Genomic DNA, 27,639 nt, shown 5'->3' with positions numbered 1-27,639 from the left:
CAAGTCAGCCTTGTTATTGAGGACTGGATTTACCAGGTAAACATATCATCACCTAGGAAGCAGGAGCTCAGCAACAGGAGTCCACTCAGTCCTCAGGACAGAGGGGGTCCCAGGGGAAAGAGCAAATTCCCAGCAGGGCAGCATGCCCCGGTATGGACCCACACTCCACACACCGGGGGGAAAAAATGAATGTATAGGATCACAAAGGCAAATTTAAAGGTGACTAGCTGTGAATTATTACACTTTTTACCTAAGGATAAATTATACAGTACCAAGAGAAATATTCCTTTTTTTCCTCCCTTTGGTAGTGTGGTGCTAGGGATCCAATCCAGGGCTACAAGTAGGCAAGCAGCACCCTACTGCTGAGCTACATACAGCCCTATCCTTTATTAAAATAGACCCAAAACAAATAAAATAACACAAAGCAACTAAAATCATCTCCAAGTCTAGTATTAAGCTCACTCATATCCATGACTGAATTTCAAAGGCCAAATTCTATATCTTTGCGGGGCCGGTGGTGGTGGTGGTGGTGGTGGTGGTAGGTGTAGGCATTAGGGCTTGAACTCAGGATTTTGAGCTCTCCCTTAGCTTTTTTGCTCAAGGCTGGACAACCCCACATCTGGTTTGTTGTTTTGGGGGTTTTTTGCTGATTAATCAGAGATAAGATTCCCTCAAGTTTATCTGTCCAGGCTAGCTTCAAACCACAATCCTCATATCCCAGTCTCCTAAGTAGCTAGGATTACAGGCCCTCAGCCACTGGAGCCAAGCTTATATCTTAAAATAGAATAATAAATATGGATAAGTAGCAAGAGAGCTTCAAACTTTTAACAAATACAAACAAAATAGTTACTCAGGGGCTGGGAAGGTGGCTCAATGGTAGAGTGCTTGCCTTGAATGCATGAGGCCCTGGGTTTGATTCCTTAGCACCACATAAGCAGAAAAAGCCAGAAGTGGTGCTGTGGCTCAAGTGGTAGAGTGCTAACCTTGAGCTGAAGAGCTGGGCAGAGCGCCCAGACCTAGAGTTCAAGCCCCATGACCCCCCCCAAAAAAAATAGTTACTCAGGAAAAAATAAACCAACAACACTGCTACTTAAAAGCAAGAAGCGGGGCTGGAGATTTAGCTCAGTAAAATGGCACTTGCCTGGCAAGCACAAGGTCCTAAGTTCAGTCCTCAGCTTTGGAAATTTAAAAAAAAAAAAAAAGGCAGGAAAAATGTTTCCTTCATTTCTATTTCTATATATTTCCTTTGTAATTTCAACTTGCAGAGACCAAAATGGCTATGAAGAAAACACAGACATCCTATAATTTCCTTGGCACCAGAAAGCTTTTCTTCAGGACCCCAGTACTCTTCTGTATGTTAAACATCTAACAAGAAGACCTATCTGCTCCTAAGGGATGGAAATGTATAGCATGTCCTTCATTTACTTGGGGGCAGAAATACAAAGACTCCACTTTTCACCTCTATCCAACCCAACCTTTCATGAGAGAGTTCAATTTCTCAACCATGAGCCTTTTCAAGAGTTCAAAATTTATTTCCCTAAACTCCTCCATTCCACCCTCTAACCTGAATCTTCTATTCCAACTTTTCAATGGAACACTGCTCATTTGAGTCATACACATTACATTTTTTTTAATCCCGAGTAAAATCGATTGACTGAGTAGACAAAATGACTTTTTAATTTAAAATGCCTTAAAGTTATGTGTTTGATTTTTCACTGTCTTCTTCATCTATCCCTGGCCCCTACCTATTCGATGAACAGGTGGCTTCAATATTGTTTCTTTAAATACACAAATGGAAAAAAAGGATAGGCTAGATTTTAATTAGATCTCAATCGAGATGGAAAACACATTTATTTTTCCATACTACATCAGTGACTGAGAATATCACTTAGAGTATAAGGGGGTGCATCTTGCATGCAAAGATGAAACATCCATCTCATACATCACAAGCACTGCAATCAACAAAAGTTTAAAGGTTCATACATAAATTGGCAGCCTACACTGCCCTAAGCAAATAAGCCAGTGGCCATTCTCCATATCTGAAAGGCTTTTTTTTTCCATACAGAGTGTATTTCAGGTAACTCACTGACTCACATTCAAACTTATAAGCTATTATTGTTAATGCTCCAGAACTATTTTTAACTAATAAAAGGATCGTAGGCATCAAAGATTAAAGGATAATGATATAATTTACTCCTGTAACTGTTCTCCATCCAAACACTTCCCTAGACCCCTTCAGCCCACCTCCTCCATACCATGCCCCAAATATGAAAGAGGAAAGCAACCCAATATGACAGCCAATCAAAATTAAATGCAGTGGGATGGAAGGCAGCTTCTAATAGGAGCCCCAGTTAGCCCCAACCCGTTACCTTGAGTATGCGTTGGCCCTCGTGACCACTTGAAACAACTAGAACATGGAAAAATGGTATCTGGCCAAAAATTCTGTAACATATTCTGATAAACTCCAGCCCACCAGTCTGGGAGATGGAGGGACTTATGTGACAAGGAACTAACAGAGGTTTCTAGCCAACAACATTAAGAAACTGAGACCTCTCAGTTCAACAGTTTATAAGAATTGAAATCTTGTTAACAACTGCATAAATACACTTGGCAAATGGTCTACCCACTGCATCTTCAGATGAGACAATATGAACACCACAGGATGTGTCCTCAAACTAGCTATCCATGACCAGATTTCTGATGCAAAGAAACCATGAAGTGATACGTGCTTGCTATTTTAAGCAGCTAATTTGTTACACACAAAAAATGCTTGATAAGAAATGTACTCATTACCTTGTTCATGTCATTGTAACCCCTCTGTATGGTATTTTCACAATAAAAATAAAATACACTCCAAAACATTAACATTTAACTTGCTTAAAAAATATGATGCAAAAAAAAAAAAAATGATGCCTGGGGCTGGGAAGATAGTTCAGTGGTAGAGCGCTTGCCTTGTATGCATGAGGACCTGGATTCAATTCCTCAGCACCACATAAGCAAAAAGAAAAAGCCGGAAGTGGTGCTGTGGCTCAAGTAGTAGAATGCTAGCCTTGAGCTGAAGAGCTGAGGGACAGTGCCCAGGCCCAGAGTTCAGGCCCCACAACCAACAACAATAAAAAATAGGATGGCTTACTTAAGGCATGATGGTCCTACTTAAGACCAAAAATACTCATTTCCTTCACAAGTGGCAGCTACACACATCTGTCACTTGACCTGGCTTCAATCTGGGGGCAATGCTATCATAGATAATTACAAAGGATGGAAAATTATACAATTGCTATCATACATTTATTATAAAGTTATTGGAATGAGCAGAGGCATCAGAGTAGAAAATTTAGTTCCAGGTTTTCACTCTAAAAGAATTCCAATTTTCTTCATCAGAGCCTAACACTCACTTTCAATGCATCTCCTTCATTGCCTTCCATCACTTCCAAAATGAGCGCAGCCAGGATGTTGAAGCCTTGACAGTACCCAACATTCTTGTTCCATCGGGCATAGGCCAGCAGCACCCGCTTCAAAACCACTCTGTCTTGCTCAGCCTCTTGGCCACAGTAGGAGCTACAGCCCGTACGGTGGAGATCCTAAAATAGAGGGGAAGAAATATTTTTTTAAAAAATAACTCCTACCCTATTGCTAGTGCTTCATACTTATATCCCTACTTGCCCAAGAGGCTCAAATCTAAGGTTCAAAGTTTGAAGCCAGCAAACCTAGTATACTCTTATCTCCACTTAACTAGCAAGAAGCTGAAAGTGGAGGTGTGGCTCAAGTGGTAGAGCACCAGTCTTGAGTGAAAAAGCATAGCAAGAATGTGAGGCTGTGAGGTCAAGCCCCAGTACCAGCACCCACACGCATACACACACACACAAACCCTCCTAATATGCCCTTCAAATTAAAGTCTTTATTCTGCATCTCATTAGACAGAATCAAATGATCAACTATCAATATGGATTTTAGTTTTTTAAAACATATGCAACTTATATCAGGCAAAACATCATTTCAATTTTCCTTTTCCTGGTGTTTTTCCACTAGGCTAAGAGAAATTTGCGGAATTCAGTCAGGCAAATTTTCTTAGTTTCCAAAATTAACACAAAAAGTAGCTCAACAAAAATTATATTATAGGCTTATAAAAAATTAACACTTTTTAAAATGTGCATGTTATCTATAAAAAACAGATCATTCTAACACATGTACAATAGTTGCTAATGTTATTCCTTTGTAAAAACAAAAACAAAAACGTGGTATACTATTTAGCTGTCAAAATTCTAATGTTACATAAAACCAAAATACCAAAAAATACAATCTGCTGGGCACTGGTATCTCACACTTGTAAACCTAACTATTCAGGATCCTGAGATCTAAGGATCAAGGTTTGAAGTAAGTTTGGGCAGACAAATCTGAGAAATTATTTTCCCCAGTTAACCAGCAAAAACCCAGAAGCAGAGCTTAATTGGTAGAACACTAGACTTGAGGAGAAATAGCCAAGCAGGAGTGCCATGTCCTGAGTTCAAACCCCAGTACCAGGAGGAGAAAGGAAGGGGAGGAGGAGGAGGGGGAGGGGGAGGGGGAGGGGGAGGGGGGAGGAGGAGGAGGAGGAGGAGGGGGAGGAGGAGGAAGAGGGGGAGGAGGGGAGGAGGAGGGGGAGGAAAGAAAAAGAAAAAAGAAGGAAGAAGGAAGAAGGAAGAACAAGAAGAAGAAAGGAGGAAGAGGAAAGAATAAAAGAAAAATTATAATCTGTATTATGAAGAGAAAAATCATTATATCAAAACTGCTTTATTAATTTGTATAAGAAGGACAGAAACATTTGTTGTGCTATAATATGTATTTTTTGGGGGTGGGTCCGGTCCTGGGGCATGAACTCTGGGCCTGGGCGCTGTCCCTCAGCTCTTCAGCTCAAGGCTAGAGCTCTACCACTTGAGCCACAGTGCCACTTCTGGCTTTTCCCTTTTTGCTTATGTGGTGCTGAGGAATCGAACCCAGGGCCTCAGGCATGCAAGGCAAGCACTCTGCCACTGAGCCACCTTCCCAGTCCAGCGCTGTAATATGTAATAAGGCCAATATCTGTATCTTAATTATCAAGCGGTAATCACCAAATGTAGTTTTCAGGAACTAAAGTCATTTCTCCAACATTTCAACATAGCATTTACTTCAATGAGAAAGTAAAAGATCCTCATAATAACATCGTTGTTGTTGACCATTGTCTTCATTCACAAGTTAAACATAGGAAAATATTTCAAATATGAAATACTTGTCTCTGTGGAACCTATTCTGAAATTACAAATAAACACTTGAAATGTGAGTAATGCACAGGTTTGGGGTATGTAAAGTGGAATTTTGTAGCTGTTGTCTGAAAGAGACTAAGTTAGATGAGACTACAGCTCATTTTAGTTAGTACCTCCTCCTTAGAAACAAAAAAAAGTATATCCAACTATGTAAAACACCAGCCACCTTGTGAAGCCAAATAAAATTTAGATGAAACAACTTTCCTTTAATCCCAGATTAGCACTGTAAGGCACTCATATGAAATCAAAACCCATGTGTCAGAGCTTATATAAGAAGATTATTTTGGTATCAAATGGAATCAGCATCTTTGGCTTTTAGCACCAGGCTCCAGTCAACTGGAATAATTCATGTATGCAAACCACAGCTGCTTCCACAGCTGGCTTGAACTATAGCCATCTGGTCTAACATAGATGCATCAGTCTACCAGCTATCTCTATCAATTAAAAGACTCTGCTATAAGCCAAATGATTCTAGTATGAAATATACTTAATTTCACATTTTTCAATCAGTGACCCATATTAAAGAGAAAACTCAAGTCTCCTATCATATGAGGAAGATACATTGAATCTGAAAGGGTGCTTATTTACAAACACTTGCTTTTTACTGACATTTAAATTTATGAAGACAGATATAGTCTGTTAATTAATGAAATGAGAAGGCAGAAAATACAGGCATGCAGAATATAGTAAGGAAGAAATCATTTGGTCTTCTCTATCTAGGAAACATTTGGCTCAGTCATTTTCCAACATTAGAACAACAGGCCAGGTTTCAGAGCATTACCTTGACTATCTGAATTCCCATGGAATCATCATCAGGATTACTCCTTTCATTGAAAGTGAAACGCATAGTTTTGTCCCAGTCAATGGCAATACTGTGCAAGTAATGATCTGCCAAAGTCAACCAAACCTAAAATATTATAACAAGATTAGAAAAGTAGAATAATTCATTTCAGAGGTCTTGTATCCAGCAAGAGAATAGGAACTGTTCCTAGACATAGCTTATACATAAAGAACTATCTACAATGAAATTTTTGCTGTACTAAACTATACACATTACAGCTTTTCACTTATTCATCCAATAAACATTTGCTGAGGTCCTACTAGGTGCCAAGTAACAATCCAAGCATTGAAGGTTCTGTTCAGAAAACAAACCAATTTTTTTATTCAAATTTTGTTTTAGTTCAGCAGTCCATATAGTCCTATACACTTGTTTTCCTTGGCCCTAAATTCTTCTCTACACTGAAGTGAGAGCCACATGGTCATTCATGGTGAATGGGTATTTTTTTCATCATGTACCTCTCTGTCTTTAAATAATCCCTTCCCACATACACAAATCTAACAGATGGGCTCCCATCTTTTTTTAAAAGAGTCACTGGATATTTTTACTCCTTTATTTTACCCCAAGGAAAAAAAATCTGTTTCTAAAAAATGTATTTCATAATGCTATTTTAATATTTATTTTGAGAAACCCTCAATGTTCCAATTCTAGGAGTATTAAGGCCACATTTATAAATGTATATCCTAAGAGGGCATTTCAATTTGAACATGATTGTACAAGGAAAAGAACTGATCAATATTTCCAATCAGACTCCTAAGCACTAAAATTTTATGTCCAAATGCCCAATACCACCCCAATTACTTTTTTATTGTGAAAATACCGTACAGAGGGGTTACAATTACATGGGCAAGATAATAAGTACATTTCTTACCAAGCATTGTTGCCTCCTCCTTTGTTTCCCCTTCCTATCCCTTCCCATCTCCCCTCCTTCCCCCCACCCCCCCACCCCTTACCCCCGCCAAAGTTGTAAAGATTGTTTTTCCACATAACGATTTGTACATCTCATTGTCGCAATGGGTCCACCTGTATCCCTATTTAAACAATTTGTTTTTGCCCTTCCCCTCCACAAATTATACCAACATCAAATACAGTGAAAGCAGGGGTTACACCGTACCACTGTAGATACACTATAGATACACCTGCTCCCTCATCTATGTCAACAGTAATTCTACCTTTCTAGTCACTCATACTCTTACAGGATCCTCTTATATCTATATTCATTGGGAATTCATGTCAAGCTCAGCTTTTACAATGTACCTAGACTGTGACCCTTCTCTCTATCTCCATTACCAAAACCCTGACCAGGCTCTTGATTCAATTAAGTCTCTTACTGTTTCCTTTCTTCTGCCCTTGCATCTAATATTCTTAAGCAGTAGCTAGAACAGCAAGCCACTCTCATTCTCAAAACCTCCCTATGCTTCCCATCTCACACTGAGCAAAAAGCGCTAGTACTCTTACAGCCAAGAAGGACCTTCATGACCTAATCTCCCATTGCTTTCTCTTTGCCCTCTGTTCTAGTCCCTCTGGCCTCTTCTTTTGTTTGAACATTCCTGAACCACCTAATACACCCACGTGAATTAGCTTTGGCAAGTCAATCTGCCTGGTGTGTCCCACCAAGCCTGCCTTTTATACCTGGCTTTGGAGTCCTCCTTAATTGTTACATTTTATTTAAACCTCTTACTTCTCAAAAGAAGATGTAAGTAACACCCAGTGTGGAAGAAATAGTTGTATTGTCAAAGCTCATAGAATTCACAAACATTATAGACCGTGATAATGACCAAAAAATAAGATGTAAGAATTGCCAATAAATATATGAGGAAATGCTCAACATCCTTGGCCATAAAAGAAATGCAAGTCAAAACAACATTGAAATGCTATCTCAGCCCAGTAAAGCTGGCCAGCATCAAGAATTCAAACAATCTGACCTTTTCCGCTTGACTCATACCTATACTAGATATTGCAAATAAGGGAAACCATGGGACCTATGCTTCTTTGGGCCTGGCTTACTTCACTTAATATAATGTGATGTTAGGAAAATGAACCCTTAAATATGTATTTTAATGTTTTCGTTTCTTTCATGCATGTGTTTCTAACGCATTTATAAGATTATTTCTTTGTTGCTTTGTATGTCCCTCCCCCACAGTGTAACCCCCGCTTTCACTATATTTGATGTCAGTATAACATGTGGAGGAGATGGGGACAAACAAGTAGTTTAAGGATTCAGGTGGACCTGTTGCAACAATGAGAAGTACAAAATGTCATGTCAAAACCAGCTTTACAATGTCGGTGTGGGGGGGGAGGGGGGTATAATTGGGTGGGGGGAGGGGGGTAAAATTGGGTGGGGGGAGGGGGGAGGCGGGGAAGGGAAGTGAAGGGTAAACAAAGGAGGAGGCTGCAATGCTTGGTAAGAAATGTATGTATTATCCTGCCCATGTAATTGTAGCCCCCCTGTACAGTATGTTCTCAAATAAAATAAAATACAATTAAAAAAAAAAAAAAAGAATTCAAACAATAACAAATGCTAGTAGGGAAGGAGAAAAGAAACCTATTACACTGTTGTTGGGAATGTAAACTAGCACATCTATTCTGGAAGGCAATTTGGAGAATCCTCAAAAAACTAAACATAGAAGTACTCTTATGATCCAGCCCCACTACACTTGGACATCTATCAAGAGCACTGCAAAGTCAGTATTCATTCAGTAAAGACACTTACACATCCATGTTCATTGCTGCACTATGCACAATAGCCAAGTTATGCAACAACCCAGATACCCTACAACAATCAAGAAAATGTGGTACCTATACACAATAGAATTTTACTCATCCATTAGAAAAAAATAACATGTCATTTGCAGGGAAATGGATGAACCTAGAACAAATTATGTTAACAACTTATATTTAACAATTATGTTAAATGAAATATGTCAGGTTCAAAGAGACAAATGTCAAATTTTTTCTCTCATATATTGAAGCTAGATGTAAAATACACCTAGGCATGATAACATATACAGGGCCCCATGCATTTACACACAAACAAAATGACTAAAGGAGGGTATACTTAGGGGAGGTGTCCAAAGGCACAACTCCTCTGTACAGCTAAAGTACTGTTTATCAAAACAAATACCAGGAAATTGAAACTTGTTTTAGCTTTTGGGGGAGAGGGGGCATGGAGGGAGCACTGGAATGTAAAAAGTAAACAATGTAACTTGTGGGTAGGGATGGAAGGAGGAAATTGGAGAGAAGGAAGGAGAGACATTGTCAAGAAGCATTGTACCTATAATCTGATTTACAACCCCTTGTACAACTACTTAATAATAACAACAAAAACTTACTACCTCATTTCTTCACACTCTATTTCCTTCTCTGCTTTATTTTTTATAGATGGCACTGATTATCATCTGACATATTTTACACATTTTATTTATTGTAAGCTTCATGAGGACAAAATCTTGTGTCTGTTGTCACTCTGCTGCATTTCTTGTGCTTAGACCAGTACCTGGCCAGTACTGACTGCATGCAAGAATAATGAAGAGATGAGTATCAAATTACCAATCAACAATATAATTTTTATCATTGCAGATTGCTTAAAGGACAGTGGTGATTGTTCTGTGTTGTAGCCCTATGAACCCACCTTACCTTCCGCCTCCATTCCTTTGGTATCCCTGTTGATAGTCTGGCAACTGCCTTGAGAGCATCATACCACTAGGAACAAAGAAGAAATACCAGGGGAATAATAATATTGACCTGGGTGAACACTTTTCAACCTTTTTCTTCAGCCTGACATCTGTGGAGCATGAGAAAAACAAACAAACAAACTGGGATGACTAAACAAAGATGTGTTCAACAGAAATTATTGGTCTGGGAGCTCTGACTGCCCCTCTCTTAGGGAGGGCCCTAAAACATCTGTCACCTGATACCCAATGTTGAGTGACTCTGGTTCAAGAACCAAAACATGGACTATCATGAAGCTATTCAGGTTCTTGATAATTTTCTTCACACTGATATTATTCATAAAGAGCAAAAAGCTGGGCACTGGTGGCTCACACCTGTAGCTACTCAGGAGGCTGAGATCTAAGGATCAAGGTTTAAAGCCAGCCTGGGCAGGAAAGTCTGAGAGACTCTTATCTCTAATTAACCATCAGAAAAGTGGAAGTGGTGCTGTGGCTCAAAATGGTAGAGCACTAGCCTTCAACAGAAAAAGCTCAGGGTCAGCACTCAGGCCCTAAGTTCAAACCCTGTGACAGACCAAAAAAAAGAAAAAAAATTTATTACAAGTATAAACCCAGATGACTTGTAACTTCAAAAGTTATTTACCTGAGCGGGCACCAGTGGCTCACGCCTGTAATCCTAGCTACTCAGGAGGCTGAGATCTGAGAATCGCGGTTCAAAGCCAGCCCGGGCAGGAAAGACTGTGAGACTCCTATCTCCAATAAAACCACTAGAAAACCGGAAGTGGTGCTGTAGCTCAAGTGGTAGAGCGCTCGCCTTGAGCTGAAGAGCTGAGGGACAGCGCCCAGGCCCAGAGTTCAAGCCCCATGACCGACAAAAAAAAAAAAAAAAAAATTTATCTGAAACCAAAAAACAAAAATTCTGGTATCTTTTTGTTTTGTTTTGTTGGTTGTAGGGCTTGGGTACTGTCCCTCAGCAATTCAACTCAAGGCTAGCACTCTACCACTTGAGTCACAGCGCCACTTCCAGTTTTCTGGTGGTTTACTGGAGATAAGAGTCTCACAGACTTTCCTGCTGGGCTGGCTTTGAACCATGATCCTCAGATCTCAGCCTCCTTAGTAGCTAGGATTACAGGCATGAGCCACCCAACAGATTCTGACATTTTATGCATATCAAAGTATATGCTAATATTCTCACTTTGAGATTACAGGTCAGCGTTGGTATTGCAAAACAAGGGTATACTCAAAGTCAAAAGTAGTTACCTGCTGAAATCCATTTTGACCTAAGGATGGCTCAAGTGTGAACTTCAATTTTGTATCAACTCCTAAAAGAAAAATACATAAAACAACTGTTATTTCTAGAAATTATAATGAGTTATATCAAAAATAAAAACAAAATTTGGTTCTACTGAGTTGTCATATATTTTGCACTAAATTTTGTTCACCTGATTATATAAAAATATATCAATTAGTAAAATGAGAAACTTTCCTATTAAATAGAACTGAGCTTATCACATAGAAGTGTGGTTTTTACAGCTGCCTAGAGTAACACAAAAACAGAATCAAGAGATGCTAGTACATCTCAGGCTGGAAAGTACACAGACCTCCCTTCTTGCTTCGGTTCAAGCTAACCATCTCAGCCTCAATTCCCTTGTCAATAAGTATAACAATAGCTATCTCAAAGGACTACTGTGATGATTAACTTCATGTCTCCTCACATGAATAATTAATATTTATAAAATATAGGAAAAGGAATATCTAAAGATTGTTTTTTTCTAGGACAGTTGCACTAGACTTAGACTATTAAGTAAACTTCAGTGGCATATCTGTCAAAAAAAAAAAAAACACAAAATAAGCTGGGTACCAGTGGCTCATGCCTGTAATCCTAACTATTCAGGAGGCTAAGCTCTGAGGATTGAGGTTCAAAGCCAGCCCAGGCAGGAAAGTTGGTGAGACTCTTATCTCCAATAAACCATTCAGAAAACTGCAAGTGGCAGTGTGACTCATGCGATAGAGCTTTATTTAGCCTTGAGCAAAAAAAGGTTCAGGGACAGAGCCCAGGCCCAGATTTCAAGCCCCAGGACCAGGAAAAAGCAAAAACAAGAAACACAAAATATGGTGCAGTGGCTCTAACTCAGAGGTAGATGCCTGGTATGCACAAGACCTAGGTTAGAGCCTTAGCACTGAAAAATTAAAACAGTGTGTGGGTCTTTATTTTAAATTCTGTCTTGATAGACTTATTCATTAAAGATTTTTTAAAATGTGCATTTTTTACAAGTATGCCTATTAAATTCTAGACTACAAGCTAGAATAGAACTGAACTCAGTCCTGAGCAATCTACCACTTTAAACTTCTTAAACGCAAACCTTAAGTGTATGGACGAGACTTGAGAAAACTATTATAAAGACTATATGTTTAGTACTTATTCTGGGCCTTTCCTCGGAATTCCAAACTAGAATTAGGTGTTATTCTTGAGGTGAAAATACATAAAAATGCTTACTCCTGTTTCAATTCTATACAAATATAATCAAATCTGGAAATCCTATATGTTCTTTCTGTTTCTATAATTTCAAAATCAATGAGATGACACTTAAGTCGCTTTTTGAAATGATATGACTTACAAGTTCTAGGATCCGTAAATATCAAACATTATCAATAATCTTCAATTTTACAAATTGCAAAAAATCAAATAATGATGGTGCTGCCTCTAAGATGTTAATTGCAGTATTGGAAGGCATATTGGAAGCCTCTTTATACCTTCCCTGCCTAGGGAACGAGACAGACAGGAACAATCCCATAAAATAACAATAATAGCAGTAAATTGGGGGGGGGGATGAGGAGAGATAAAGGAGGAAGGGAGGGAGTGGAGGGAGGGAAAGAAAAAGGGAAGGAGGGAGAAAGGGAGGAAAAGAGTAAAGAAGGGAGAACTAAGAGGAAGGGAAGGAGGGCAGGAGGGAGGGAGGGAGAAGAGAAAGGGAAAATAGATGCGTCAACTTTGCCCAAGCCTAGGACAGTATGCAGATGCTCCTCTTAATGCCCTGAAGAGTGCTGTAGATAACATACTCAGTCCTAGATCTCTAAAGCTATGGTAGAGAACCTCAGGCATGCAGTCAATGTCTTGATATTCACTTTGGAAGCCTTGTGGTTAAAACCATACTGTGTCTAGAAAGATGATTTTCTTCTCCCAAGGAATATTAAGTCCCCCACTGGTTCTCAGCTCTGTTGACATGATCTGAAAGAAGTCTCGCCCCAGTGGTTACACAACAGCCGCCAAGATTTCCTCCAGCCCTGGAGAATGATTTTGCTAGGCGGGTGCTGTCCAAGCCCTGGGTGCTGAACGGACTCGCTTAGAATCATGACGTTTGCTTTATTACAACAAAGACCAGGAAATTTGGTCTAGCTCTGACTTTTCCCTGCCTCCCTGCCACCGCTGAGTTCCCAGTATGTTTGATCAAATGAACTCCCATGACTTCTACGGAGCACATGCTGAGAGTCATGGAGAATGTCACCCCTTGCCGAAACCCAGCTGGGGTTCAGTTAACCAAAACCACAACTATTCTCTCTGGATCAAAATTGAATTAGACGTTTTAAGGTGGAACCGGATCATTAGCTATCCTGCACACAGATGCTTCAATCCGGTCATTTTCACCCCTTTTCTTCCAACTGAATAAGAGAAAAGGTTTATGTTTCATCTGATAATCACAGCTGTTCCGGATTCGGAAATACAAAACACTTTTTAACGTGGAAAGCAGATTAAAAAGAAAAGGGGGGAGGTAAAAGACGACGGTGAATAATACTACACTCTCTGCAACCAGACACTTCCATGGGGAGAAAAACAAAGAAACCACGAGGTTGGGGAAAGGCAGCGATACATTCCACCCCTTGGGAACCCCGTGCCCGGGCAGTCTCCCAGAGCTGGGTGACAGCAGGTCCCCAAAGGCGCTGGAGGGCCGGGAGTGGGGACGACCCACCGCCTGGGAGCCCAACTGGGGCCACTCTGGGGAAAAAGCCCAGCTCCCGCGCGAACAGTGCGGGCTCCCACTGCGCCCATCCCTGGCCAGAAATCTCTGCGCCCAGGCGCCCCACCCCCACCCCCTCGCCAGAGTTTCCCAGTCGGGAGAAGCTGGGATGTGTAAACAACACCCAAGCGCGATGGCAGGAAGGGCCTATTGTACAACACAACCAGGAGTGCTCCGGGATTTACCTATGGACAGGATCGCGCCCCTGGTCCCCAACCCCATCCACAAATTAGAGGTTCCCGGACAGCTGGGCCAGGCATTCAAACCACAGGGACTCAATCTGTCCACCCCAGACGCTTCCTTCCCACCCCCCACCCTCACTCCCGCCCCATCTCGGGTTCAGTCCTCTGCCTGTCACCCATCTGCACACCTCTTTCAAGCTCTGGCTTTCTTAGGAGCCCGGGGTAGAATAGGTGACGCGGCTTGGGGTAGTAGCGCAGGCGGCCGCTCGCACTTCCCCACCATGCACCCCAGGCTGGGCGGTGGCGGGTTCTCCACTCCCCCACCCCACCCACACACACCCAGGCCCGGATCTGCGCGTTGCCCTCCCACGCCGACCCAGCCCGGCGGGCACGCAGAGCGCGGCGGTGCAGGGACCAGGGGGCGCCCAGGCGGGAGCTCAGCGGCCCTGGCTCCCCGCGCCCCGCGGCGCCCCGCTCACCCGGCTCCAGGGTGCACAGCAGCCGGGGCGCGGTGCGGGAAATGCAGCTCCGTTTCTTGAGCACATTGCTCAGGATGGTGCCCACGCCGCCGCCGCCACCGCCACCACCGCCGCCGCCCTGGCGTTTCAGGCATCTTCCCCCGCGCCTCAACGAGCCGGTCAGTTTGTCCTGCCTCATCCGACAGCACCCGGGCTCCACGGGCGCCGGGCCCCGTCCGCCTCGGGCCCCCGCTGCCTCGGTGTGGCTTTGCAGACTGGGATCGCTAGGTCCCAGAAGGTGAGGGTCCCACCGGCGCCGTGTGAGTGCGAGGGGCGCTCGAGGGTCCGGGGACCTGCCAGGCGCCTGGGGAGCCGCCAGGCGCAGCGAGGCGGGCGGGCATCTGCAGTGCGGAGCCTGCACGGCTCGGGCCGGAGAGGGCTGGGGGCGGGGAGGAGGGCGGGGAGGAGCGAGCAGGAGATGGAGATGGGCGGCGCCTCCGCCCCCAATCTCAGCTTCGCGGTGCGCAGGCGGGCTGGCCAGGGCCCGGGACCCCGCCCCGAACTGGGGAGCTGGGAGGGCGAGGAAGGGCGGAGAGCCGGGGGAGGTGGGAGGAGCCTCCCGCAGAAATCAAATATAAAGACTGAGATTTCCGTAGTTGCCCCAGGAGAAAGGATTGGAGAGGTCTCCAAAGGGATCAAGCCTCAGCAAGCTGCAAGAGCTCATCTCCTCGGAGCAGCCTGGGGAAAGGTCAGCCAGCCGGCTGCAGGACCCACCTAGCAGCAGCGCAGCCCAAGCTAGCAGATGGAGAAGCACAGCTTCATCCCAAATTGAATTGATTTCTTTTCTGGCAGCTTCGACAGGGGTGGAATGCACATCTAAAAGAACAGTTCATGGCTGTTTCTCCGGGGGTTGGGGGATGGACTACTAGAAAAGTGTGACTATTTTTTAAGGTTTTCCTTATCTCTTAGGAGCATCGTCAAAGATGAACTACTATTAAGCCTGTAATGCTAGATCTCAAGAGGCTGAGATATGAAGATCGTGGTTTGAATCCAGTTCAGGCAGGAAACTCCGTGAGACTTATCTCCAATTATCCACCAAAAAAAAAAAGTCAGAAGTGGAGCTTTGGCTAGAGTGCTAACCTTGAGCAAAGTGCTCTGGGGCAGTGCCTAGGCCCTGAGTTCAAGTCCCAGCACCAGCACAGAGAGAGGGAAGGGAGGGGAAGAAGGAGAGAAAGACAGGGGACAAGTCAGGAACTTCATACACTCTTGGTGAGAATGTTAATATAGCATGGCCAGTATGGAAGTAAGTATGGAGAATCCTCTCAAAAGAACCACCTTGTGATCCTGCCATAACACCACATGGATCAAAAGCATACCCAGAGATACCTGCACACTCATGCTTATTGCAACACTGTTCACAACAACTGAGCAATAAAATGAATAAAGGAAATACAGACTCAAGCCTGTAATCCCAGCTACTCAGGAAGCTGGGATCTGAGGGTTGTGGTTCAAAGGCAGCCAGAGCCTGAGAGTCTATGAGACTCCTATTTTCAATTAACCACCAGAAAATCAAAAGTGGTGTTGTGGCTCAGAGTGGTAGAGTACTAGCCTTGAGCAAAAGGAGCACCCCAGGTCCTGAGTTCAAGTCCCAGGACTGGCAAAAAAAAAAAAAAAAAAGGAAAAAAGAAAATGTGGTGTAGCTGGAGTTACATCTCAAATAGTAGAGGGCCAGACTAGCAAGTTTCAGGCCCTCAGTTGAATGGGGAGAGGGAAAGCAAAAAGAATATGGCCTATAAAGTATATATAACTCATGAAGAATGAGATTGTGTCATTGGCAGGAAAATGGAAGTAATTGGAGATCATCTTGTTAAATGAAATAAGCTATACTCCGACAATACCACATTTTCTCTCACACATGAAACCTAGATTGAAATTTCAGAGGGAACACACACACACACACACACACACACACACACACACACACACACACACACACAAAGAAAGTAGAAGAAACTTTCAGGAAAAAGGAAGGGACTTGTGGACGAAAGGAAAGGGGGAAGGAGACTAATAGGAATGGAAATGTCATAATTGAGCCCATTATTTTATGCAATAAAAAAAGGAAGTGAAGCCAGGCACAGATGGCTCCTGCTTGTAATCCTAGCTATGTAGAAGGCTGAGAATGGAAGGATCAGGGATTAAGGTCAATTCAGGCAGAAAAGTTTTCCAGATCCCTTCTGAAGGCAGAGGTGCTCTATGTCTGTCACTCTATTCTACGTGAGAGGCTGACACTGGAGGCTGTCACTTCCAGACCAGCCCAGGCAGAAAAGTCCACAAGACTCCATCTCAAGGCAAAGAAGCTGGACACAATGGCATGGGCCTATCATTCCCTCAACAACAGAAAGCATAAAATAGGCCTATCTTGGTGGAAGCATGCCCCTGTGCAGGAAGCAAAATTCTATCTCCAAAATAACCAGTGAAAAATAGAAGTTGAGGCATGGTAGCATGCCTGCCGGGCAAGCTCAAGGCTCTAAGTGCAAACCCCACTACTGCCAAAAATAAAATTATCTAAAGAGAGTGAAAAAATACATTTATCAACTAAGAAAAATGAAAAAGTCATCCTTAAGATTCAATTGAATATTTACCATAAAAATAAGACAAGTCCATGTATAGTAGTATACATTTGTAATCCAAGCTACCTGGGAGGCAAGATGTAGAGAATGCTGATTTAGAGGTCAAGTTGGGCAAAAAGCACAAACCCCTACCAAAAAAAGAGAGAGCTGGGCATATGGCTTAACTGTACTACAACCTAGCAAGCCTAAGGCCCTGAATTCAAACCCTGGTACTGCCAAATGGGGAAATAAAAGAGAAGAAGAGGTGGATAAGGAATATAAGTATATTTGTATTTGCTATATTAAAAAAAAAAAGAAAAGAAATACTAGCTCAATAAGCCAACATTTAATTTTAAAAATTTATAGGGGGGGGGGGCTGGGAAGTGGCTCAGTGGTAGAACGCTTGCCTTGCATGCATGAGGCCCTGGGTTGGATTCCTCACAACCACATTAGCAAAAAGAAAAAAGCCGGAAGTGGCCCTGTGGTTCAAGTGGTAGAGCACTAGCCTTGAGCTGAAAAGCTGAGGGACAGCGCCCAGGCCCAGAGTTCAGGCCCCACGACCGGACCAAAAAAAAAAAAAAATTTTATGGGGAGGAAAATAGTGTAGAGACAGAAATGGAAAGCTGACCCCTCTTTGAATTTGCCCTATATAGTTTTGACTCTAAAATAACATGTTGTATTAATGCTATTAATACAATTTTAAAAGCGGACTGAATACTGAAAGTGCAAAATAACAAATTAACTTAATTGAATATCCCATTGATAATATTAGAATACAGAAAATTATGTTGATTTTGAATGCAATATTATAATACATTGACAATAATATATATACCCCAAAGGTAAGTAGAACTGCAAAGAAATCTTAATTTCATTCAATAGGATTATTATAATTCAGAATATTGGTATTTTTAACTACAGGGTAAAGCAAATACACAATTACATTTCTGTCAAGTGGAACAGGATGTTTTCAGTGTAACAGAAAATACAAATGTTATCAGCAAAGACATTATTTTCTTTAAAATACCACAATGAGTTTAAATTGGAGACAGCTGTATAAACTTCTAGTTTTGCTTCAGAAAAATAAATATGTCAATGAAATCATTTCATTAGAATGGGCAGCTCAGCAACACTAAACAGCTTGTAACACTCAGGTTCAGGTCTCTAAAAACCACTCCCTACTAACACAAGAAAAGCTTTTGATTGCAGATCTGAGCAGGAAAAGTACAAGGTGAGCCTGAATCATTTGATGAACTCAGAAAGGAAGTGCTCTAAGATCAATGAGGTCATGCTTAAAGGACACAGAGGCACATAAATAGGCTCCGATTGGCCAAAGATGAATTCATTCAAATACCAAAATCAATAGCTGCAGTTTTACTGAAAAAAAAAAATATTGTTTGGGGGCTGGGAAGGTGGCTCAGTGGTAGAGCGCTTGCCTTGCAATGCATGAGGCCCTGGGTCCGATTCCTCAGCACCACATAAGCAAAAAGAAAAAGCCGGAAGTGGCGCTGTGGCTCAAGTGGTAGAGCGCTAGCCTTGAGCTGAAGAGCTGAGGGACAGCGCCCAGGCCCAGAGTTCAGGCCCCACAACCGGACCCAAAAAAAAAAAATATATATATATAGATAGATAGATAGATAGATAGATAGATAGATATATTGTTTGGGTTTTGTTTTGTTGGAAGTACTGGGAATTAAATTTAGGGCCTCAGCCAGGTGCTGGTGACTCATCTGTAATCCTACCTACTCAAAAGGCTGAAATCTTGAGGACCACCATTCAAAGGCAGCTCGGGCAGAAAAGTCTGAGAGACTCTTATCTCCAGTTAACCACCAGAAGATCAGAAGTGGTGCTGTGACTCAAAAAGGTAGAGCTCAGGGACATTACCCAGGCCCTGAGTTCAAACCCCATGACCGACAAATAAACAAACTTAGGGCCTCATGCTAGCTCTTTATAATTTTGAGTCATGCTCTCAATGTCTTTGCTATTGCTTTGTGTTTCCCATGGGATCTCCCCAGACCACAATGCTCTTACCTCCACCGTCTGAGTAGCTGGGAACACAGGTGTGTACACCCATGACCAGCTTGTCTGGGAGCTAGATTTTCACTAACTTCTTGACAGAGAGGGCTAGTCTCAAACTCCCTTTGTCTCTACTTCCCTGGAGGGCTGGACTGATAGATGTAAGCCACCATGCTTAGCTTGTTTCTCAGACAGGGTCTCCCTAACTTTTTCCCAGGCTGGCCTCAAACTACAATCCTCCTATTTCTACCTCCTGAGGAGCTGTGTCTTTTTTTTTAAGTGCTTTCATAATGTTATTCTGAACAAGCCAAGAAAGGTGGTCATTCCTATAGCTCTGCCACACTTATTTGTAATCAGTACATTTGGGATTTTGTGACTAGCCCTCAGAAATTGAGAACTATGTCAGAAATGGCACAACTCTAAGAATGAAATGTACAAAAAAAAATCTGCTGAAATGAGGTTCGTTAACTGCAAAAGAGAGCCAGATTGATACAGGAGATATGAGTATTCAGTCCTAGCTGCCTGACTGAGACCTCACAGTAAAAGATGAAGTCGGTGTTTAATCTAGCCATCTCTCATAGACTGCCTTAAGAGTCCTGCAAACTTCCAAATTTCTTCACCAAGCTCAGGTCCAGAAATCTATCCCTCATCACCCTGATGCTTGTTGGTATAAGTGCTATAAGTGCATGTTCAGTATTTTTTAACTTCCTCCACCTCATCTTCCTCCTCCTTTGCCCCCTTCCCTTCCTTTCTCTCCCCCTCTCTTTTTGTGCAGGTACTCAGGGCTTGAACTCAGAACGTGGGACCTGTCTTTTAGCTTTGTTACACAAAGCTGGACCTGTACCCACTTGAGCCACAGCTCCATTTCCAATTTCTTTTTTTGGGGGGGGGAGGGGGTGGTCCGGTCGTGGGGCCTGAACTCTGGGCCTGGACGCTGTCCCTCAGCTCTTCAGCTCAAGGCTAGCGCTCTACCACTTGAGCCACAGGGCCACTTCCGGCTTTTTTCTTTTTGCTTATGGGGTGCTGAAGAATCGAACCCAGGGCCTCAGGCATGCAAGGCAAGCACTCTACCACTGAGCCACCTTCCCAGCCCCCCCATTTCCAATTTCTTGATGGTTACTTGGAGATGAGTCTTCCAGAGTTTCCTACTTGAACTGACTTCAAACTGTGGTCCTCAGATTCCAACCTCCTGAGTAGCTAGGATTACAGGTGTGAGCTACCCATGCCCAGCTCCCACTATTTCTTATTGCTATAAATTAATGGTACAAGGGGGGTTCACTGTGATATCTGAATATATGCATATAATGTGCATGGGTCAAATTCACCCCCTTGATATCAGTCTTTCTTAACCTTTCCCTCTTCCTCCCTGCTTTTTCTTTATTTATAAGGAAACCATTGTCTGTTTCAGCCCATCTCATTTCTGTGGAAGACAGCAAGAAGAGGGCTGAGACTTGCCTTTGGCCAGTGTTTTTGAGGCCTGGGACTGAAGATGCTGGTGAACGCACCAAATCAAAGGTTTGAGAACTGGCAGACGCTGAAGACTGTGGGAAGACAGCAGTCCCCACAGGCAGCATCTTGTTTTCAAAGCTCTGCTCTCCAAAAATCTTACACTAGTTTGTGTTCTCTTCTAACAAGAAGGCTATTCACACTGAGGCTCCAGAACTGGGCCAGCAGGAAAGACAGGTCACCACCCCAGGGGTGGGAGCCAAGGGCTCTGCTCTACAGCACTGCCAGGCAGAGAACAGCCAGCCCCACCACACCCTGACTGCACTGAGGGACACATGCCACTCAGACCTTTGACATGCACGCTCTCCCTGGCAATCCTCTGATACCATTTGGTTTCCCACAGACTGCCACAGAGGAGAGAAAGTACTGAGCTTCTAACAGCAGTCTCCACCCCTGAGTTGGCCAGATGCTCAGAGAGCTGAGGAAATCAGATGTCTGTAGCTGAAGTCTAGACCCGGGGCTGTCACCTGCCCAGTTGCCCAGATGTGGCCTGGCAGGCCAGCACCACCCCTGCAACCTAAGACTTTCTTGGCAACTCCTCTTGAGTTCCATTACTTTCAGTCCTAGTAGCAAAGGCGCTTGTTTACTTTCCTCTCCATCTCTTTGAGACTTACTACAAGGAAAAACCAGATTGTTCAAATAAAAAAAAATTTTTTTGGAGGCTGGGAAGTTGGCTCAGTGGTAGAGTGCTTGCCTTGTATGCATGAGGCCCTGCGTTTGAGTCCTCAGCACCACATAAGCAGAAAAAGGCCAGAAGTAGTGCTGTGGCTCAAGTGGTAGGGCACTAGCCTTGAGCTGAAGAGCTGAGGGACAGCGCCCAGGCCCGGAGTTCAGCCCCCACAACTGGCAAAAAAAAAAAAAAAAAAAAAAATTTTAAGAAGCACTCCCTTGAAAAACTTTCCCATTCTAAAACTGCATTGAAGTTGAAACAAATTCGTTTAATGATCCCACTGTTATGGCAATGAGTAGCGAAGGAATTAAGCAATATTATTTTGTTTACATTGGCGAGGGAAGCCAGGGCTGCCAACTTGTAGAGCAAACAGATAATTAAATGAATACAAAAATACAATGCTGGCAAAGCAGCCAGGGCACAAGTCTCAAATTGTATTTATTATGTGACTCATAGTTTCTTCTTTCATGTCTGGAATATTGTTTTTCAAAAGCAAAAGAATCATCTGAAGGCAGTGTACAGAGGGCACCAGCAAGGGAAAAATTCTCCAGAGGTTCTCAGAAGTCGGGTCGGCTCACCACTACCCTCTACCTATCAAGCGATTTTTGCTAACCAGACCCTATCAGTGAATTCATGTGTGAACAAATCAGACACTGGCACTGTCCAAAGCAGTTATATGTTATGAAAGTGAACATGGGGAAAGGAAGGCTCAAGATCTCCTTCACACGGGATGAGACTCTGCTCCTTGTAATAAGAAAATGAAGGCTCTGAAAATGTCCAAGTCAGCTGGGCACCAGTGGTTCACATCCATAATCCTACCTACTCAGGAGGCTGAGATTTGAGGATGGCTGTTCAAAGCCAACCTGGGCAGGAAAGCCCTTGAGACTCCTATCCGTGTTGGTGGTGGCACTGTGGGATGATAGAGCTCTAGCTTTGAGCAGAAGCAGCTCAAGGAGTTTGCCTATGCCCTAAATTCAAGCCCCAGGACCAGTGGGGGAAAAAAAAGACCAAGCCAAAGTCCACAGGACTTCCCCAAAGCTGCATGCTCCTTAGCAAAGCATTCTATTCTATATACTCTGCATCGTCAAGCCTTTGTGCTGAGAACATGGCTTCTTTAAGAGCGAAGTATTTCCTTTCATGGGAATCAGGCAAAGAAAGAAATTTGAAGGAAAAAAAAAAAAAAAAGCTCAACATAAAAAATACCAGCTATGTCCCAAGGGCTTCAAAGATAGAAATCAGCTCTGAGACTTTTCTGATTCCCTATTGCTGCTATTTTTGTTTGACAGCAAAGTCTTAAAAAAAAAAAAAAAAAAAAAAAAAGGCCTACGTGCTTGTCTTCAGGGACTGAGCAGAGCTGGTGGTGGTAATTACCAAGAGAAAAGCTCAGGGCGCCTGTTGTGAGGAGAGGGAAAGCCCACTAGGAGCCAGACACCTGCTGTGGGGCAGGGGCCTGGGGTCAGGCAGCTGCCTGCCAAGGGATGCACAGTTCCCTAACACGCTTATGAGCGCCATGTCGGTGGGTAAAAAGGGACTTCAGGGGCATTTGTAACATCATCCCTCATCCAGTAAGATATGAATATATTCTCCACTCCTGCTAACTGGGTGGGAGGGCTCTGCCAATTCAAAAGCTGCCATTTCCTTCTTTCTTCTCATAGTTTTTCAGGGCTGGCGGTGGGGGGGAGGGGGAGCTATTGTTGGTTTGTTGGGTTTTGTTTTTTTTTTTTTTGTCTTTTTCTTTTTTGACAATGCGGATCAACTCAAGACACTGCACTTACTAGGCAAGTGCTTTGCCACTGAACTACATTCCCAGCCCTGTTGTTTGTTTTTATGCTCGTTCTGGGACTTGAACTCAAGGCCTTGCACTTTTTTTTTTTTTTTTTTTTTTTTTTGTCGGTCGTGAGGCTTGAACTCTGGGCCTGGGTGCTTGTCCCTCAGCTCTTAAGCTCAAGGCTTGAACTCTGGGCCTGGGTGCTTGTCCCTCAGCTCTTAAGCTCAAGGCGAGCGCTCTACCACTTGAGCTACAGCGCCACTTCCAAGGCCTTGCAGTCTTGCTCAACTTTTCTATTCAAGGTTGGCACGCCACTACTTGAACCACTGCTCCAGTCTGGCATTTTGCTGGTTAAAAGTAACGTTTCCATATGATCTCTTAGTATCTGCTACAGTTTAGATCTTAGGTATTCCCTACCCCCACAGGCTCAAATGTTAAAGACCTGGTCTCTAGCTTGATACTATTGAGAGCGAGCTCAACCTTGAAGAAGTGAGGCTGGGTATGGTGGCTTACACCTATAATCCCAGCTACTTGAGAGGCAGAGATCAGAAGGATCTGAATTTGAGGCTAGCCTAGGGAAAAAAGTTAGTGAGATCCAACCTTAATAAGATGGGTGAGATCCATGCCTACAATCACAGCTTCACCAGAGGCATAGATAGTATTAAGGTCTGAGGTTGGCCCTAAGCAAAATCATTAAGTTCTTATCTGAAAAATAACTAAAGCAAAAAGGGTTGGGCTATAGCTCAAGTGATAGAGCACCAGTCTGACAAGCCTGAGGCCCTGAGTTCAAACCTTAGTTTTGTTTTGTTTTGTTTAAAAAAAAAAAAAAAAGATGAGGCCTAGTGGGTGGCCTTTAGATCACTGGTAATCAAGTCCTTTCCTATTCCTCTTTTCTTCATGGCTTGTGATGAGTTTATAAGGTCTACCAACTGCTCCCACCATGATGTATCCCTCAAAGCACATACCAACTGATCATTGACTGGAACCTCAAAACTGTAAGCCAAAATAAACATATATGTTGGCTCAGGTACTTTGATGTAGCAATGGGAAGCTGACTTAGAGAGTATTTGTGACCAGTTTGCTGAAAGGTTGACATTTTCCTCAAACCTATGAATTGTTGAGCTTCAGTTGAGTGCCAGGGGCTCATACTATGATTCAAGCTGCCTGAAAAATGGAGGATAGAGGTTCAAGGCCAGTCTGGGCAAAAAAAAAAAAAAAAAAAAAAAAAAGTTCATGAGATCTCTTAACTGACAGCTAGACATAGTCATGTGCCTATTATCCTAGCCACATGAGAGGCTAATATCAGAAGGATTATGGCTCCAAACAGCCTGAATAGAAAACCCAGAGAGACTCCATCTCATTGGAACAAACTGGACATGGTGCTGTACAGCTGTCATCCCAGCTATGATGGAATGTTTATAGGTAGGTTGTGGTCCAGGTGTATAACTAGGTAGGAAGTAAGACTTACTTCAAAGATAGCCAGCCTAAAATAAAAAATAAAGAGGCACGATTAAATCAGAGTGCCTCCCTAGCAGTCACAAGCCTCTGAACTCAAATCCCAGTCCCACTGAAAAGCAAAAAATAAAGTAGAGTCTTATTAAGTAGCTCCTCCAACTCATTACCCAAAACAGCCCACACACTGTGAGCTCATGGTGATGAACAGCACGAGCAGTTTTCCCTGGTAAAGAGACACAGGGGCAGGGCAGTGGGGAGAAATTGAGGAGGAAGAGAGAAACGTTTCAGTCATCTAACACATCACATTACGCACATGGAACACTTTACTTCTGTGTGAACTTATCTTCTTAGTCATAAAAATGATTTCGCTGTGTCAATGCAGGCATCCTTGAAGACAACCAGGCATGGCTTTCACAGTCTATGAGATTCAGAAGCAGGACTCTGTCATGTGACAGAGAAGCTCTGATATTCCAAGGGTAAACCAGATTCAGTCCCATGGTTCTGTCTCCTGGTAGCCATTCACCTTAGCAAGGTGAATCATTCATTAATGATTATTCACAAACAAAGCCACTCCCAAGATCCCTTCCTTCACTTTGGATGAAGTGTTTTAAGAAAAAAAAAATCCATTATCAGAAATTTCAAACTTAAAAATATATGTAATATATGCTTTAATTTCTATTTGGAAGGATATTTTCCTTTACAAGTAATGTACTTGGAAATGTCCCTTAAATCTCTGCAGCTAGATTTATATAACCTCAGATGCATAATTAATCAGAAATTTTAGAAGTCATATTATCCTTCTCCACCCGTTTTTCTGTGAAGCATTTTCTTACTTCAAAAAATTGGCCGAAATTGATTCAGTACTACAAAAATGAGGTTTTTTTTTTTAAATGAGTTTCTTTTATCCAAAGCTTCTGAGGACCAGAAGAGTATTTGGACTGGGGATTTCTTTTATCAGATTTTCAAATATTTTCATAGGTACAGTATCGTGTAGAAAAGGCCCAAGCCTAAACACACAATTCAATTGTGTTTCACATACACCATATACACCTAACTTTAACTCATTGAATATGACATTCTTACTGTCCCTGCATTTGGACTGGGACCTCTCCCATGAAGTCATATGATGTTTGCCACCTGTGGCAGTGTCCTATCACTGCTCAGAAAGTTTTGAACTTGGGAGAATTTCAAGTATATTCAATACATACTTGAGCAGGAAGCTCAAAGTCAAGTCAAGCTTATGGTCAAGTTTATGCCAGCAATACCAAGACAGCTATTTCTTTTTATTCACTCATTCACTTGTGAAATCAACACTTACTGACTCATTGCGATGGCAAAGGGGCTGGCGAGGTCCTAAGAGAAGTGCAAATACAGGCCATCATGCTCTAAGAGCAGGGATCAGAGAGTGTGCTGGCACCGCAGAGAGAAGGGGTCATTGACCACACTGAATGCCTGCAGATACCATTATCCTGACTTGTGAAGTAATGTAGGTTCAATTCTGACCTGTTTGGTTTTTAAAAAAAAATCTGAGGGTCTGGTTCACAGGTAGCTCTGGCAGGAAAGTTTGTTTGTTTCAGGCAGAAAAGAGTTTATTATTTGGGTGGGGGGAGTAAACTGCCAGCCTGCATGAGATGGAGGTGTGCAGAGACAGACAAGAAGGAAAAGAGAAAAGGAGAGCTAAAGGGTTGGGGGGTTTTTTTGTTTTTTGTTTTGCCAGTCCTGGGGCTTGAATTCAGGGCCTAGGCACCATCATTGAGCTTCTTTTACTCAAGGCTAGCACTCTACCACTTGAGCCACAGCACCACTTCTGGCTTTTTTCTGTTTATGTGGTTCTGAGGAATGGAACCCTTCATGCATGCTAGGCAAGCACTCTACCACGAAGCCACCTTCCCAGCCCTTCTGTGAGATTCTTATCTCCAATTAACCACCAAAAAAGCTGGAAGTGGTAGAGCACTATCCTTGTGCAAAAAAAAAAAAAATCTCAGGCACAGTGGCCAGGCCCTGAGTTCAAGCCCAAGACTGGTGAGCACACTGTCTTGCACATGCATACACACACACACACACACACACACACACACACACACACACACACACACACACACACACACACACACACACACACACACACACACACACACACACACACACACACACACAAATTACCACTGGTCTCTAAATCTTAAACATTCATAATACTTGAAAACCAAGGACAGGTTAAGTAACTTTCATCCGAAATCATTGGGATCAGAAATAAACTTGACAAAGAAACCTGAGCCTAAACATGAAATCCAAATCCAGCCATGTAGCATTTACACCTTATATGGACAGCTAAAGGCAATTTTATACAATAGTTATAATAATGTTGAGGCTAGGCCTGCAACCCATGGGAAGTTGAGACAGATAGGAAGCTCAAGGCAGCTCAAAGCAGCGCCTGAAACAAACTTACAATGTAGAATTTTCCAGTTGTGGCATCATCAAACCTTTTAGACATTTTGGGGAAGCTTTAAATGGCTTGCTCACACAGAGACTGACAGGTAGTAGGTATTCAGTAAATGCCTTTTGAATTCTACCTGTGCAACACAAAGAAGACCAGAAAGGGATTCTCGGCTGGTCTGAAAATGGCACCTGCCCTGATACCTGTGTTCCAGCTGCTCTGCTCCCACCCCCGCCCCTCATTCATCAGTACCCTTAAATTATTTATACACACACTTTTTCTTTTCAATAAATCATAAACTTCTTTGAATACAGAGGCCAGTAGTTATTCATCACTTCATCCTTCCCTCCCCCCCTCCCCAGCCAGCACAAGACTGCATCCAGGTGACTCAAAAAATAATAAAACCCTAAATTCCTCATGTCGAGAAGAGAGTTATGCTTTCCCACTCATTACCCACCCCCCCAAAAAATGTTTTGTTCAATTACAAGAGAACTAAGCAAATGCACTGACAGACAGTTGTTCTAACATTTGCACTGTGTACAAAACTCCACAAACATTATTCCTGACAAGGTTCCAAAAATAAGCACCACTCAGATCCCATGTGTGGGCTCCACTCATCAGGTGACACTGCTTCTGTAATTCTGGGTCGGAGAGCAATCAGTAGCTAACAAGCAGAGATGCTAAAATCAGTCGCCTCATTTGAAAGCTGTTTCCCACTCAGGAGTTAAGGCACACTCAGA

The 27,639-nt window shown here is 42.8% G+C and overlaps 1 protein-coding gene across 2 annotated transcripts in view; it reads right to left on the bottom strand.

The window, feature by feature from the left end:
• Positions 1-27,639, bottom strand: part of Tbc1d30 (TBC1 domain family member 30) — a 71,930-nt gene that overhangs the window by 30,159 nt on the left and 14,132 nt on the right. Inside the window, exons 1-5 of one of the 2 annotated variants that reach the window (XM_069988065.1) lie at positions 14,466-14,814; positions 11,049-11,110; positions 9,754-9,819; positions 6,061-6,186; positions 3,396-3,581 (exon numbers count right to left, since the gene is read on the bottom strand). In XM_069988065.1, the coding sequence (XP_069844166.1) occupies positions 3,396-3,581; positions 6,061-6,186; positions 9,754-9,819; positions 11,049-11,110; positions 14,466-14,643 (618 nt within the window). In that variant the 5' untranslated portion in view covers positions 14,644-14,814. Of the gene's footprint in view, positions 1-3,395; positions 3,582-6,060; positions 6,187-9,753; positions 9,820-11,048; positions 11,111-14,465; positions 14,815-27,639 lie in introns of those variants that run through there. The other variant, XM_069988075.1, reaches the window with a different exon arrangement.

Source organism: Dipodomys merriami, unplaced genomic scaffold, assembly GCF_024711535.1.
Source record: "Dipodomys merriami isolate MVZ:Mamm:240054 unplaced genomic scaffold, mDipMer1.0.p SCAF_10, whole genome shotgun sequence".
Lineage (NCBI taxonomy): Eukaryota > Metazoa > Chordata > Mammalia > Rodentia > Heteromyidae > Dipodomys > Dipodomys merriami.
The sequence above is the reverse complement of the archived record's forward strand: the minus strand, read 5'-3'. Positions and strand labels throughout refer to the sequence as shown.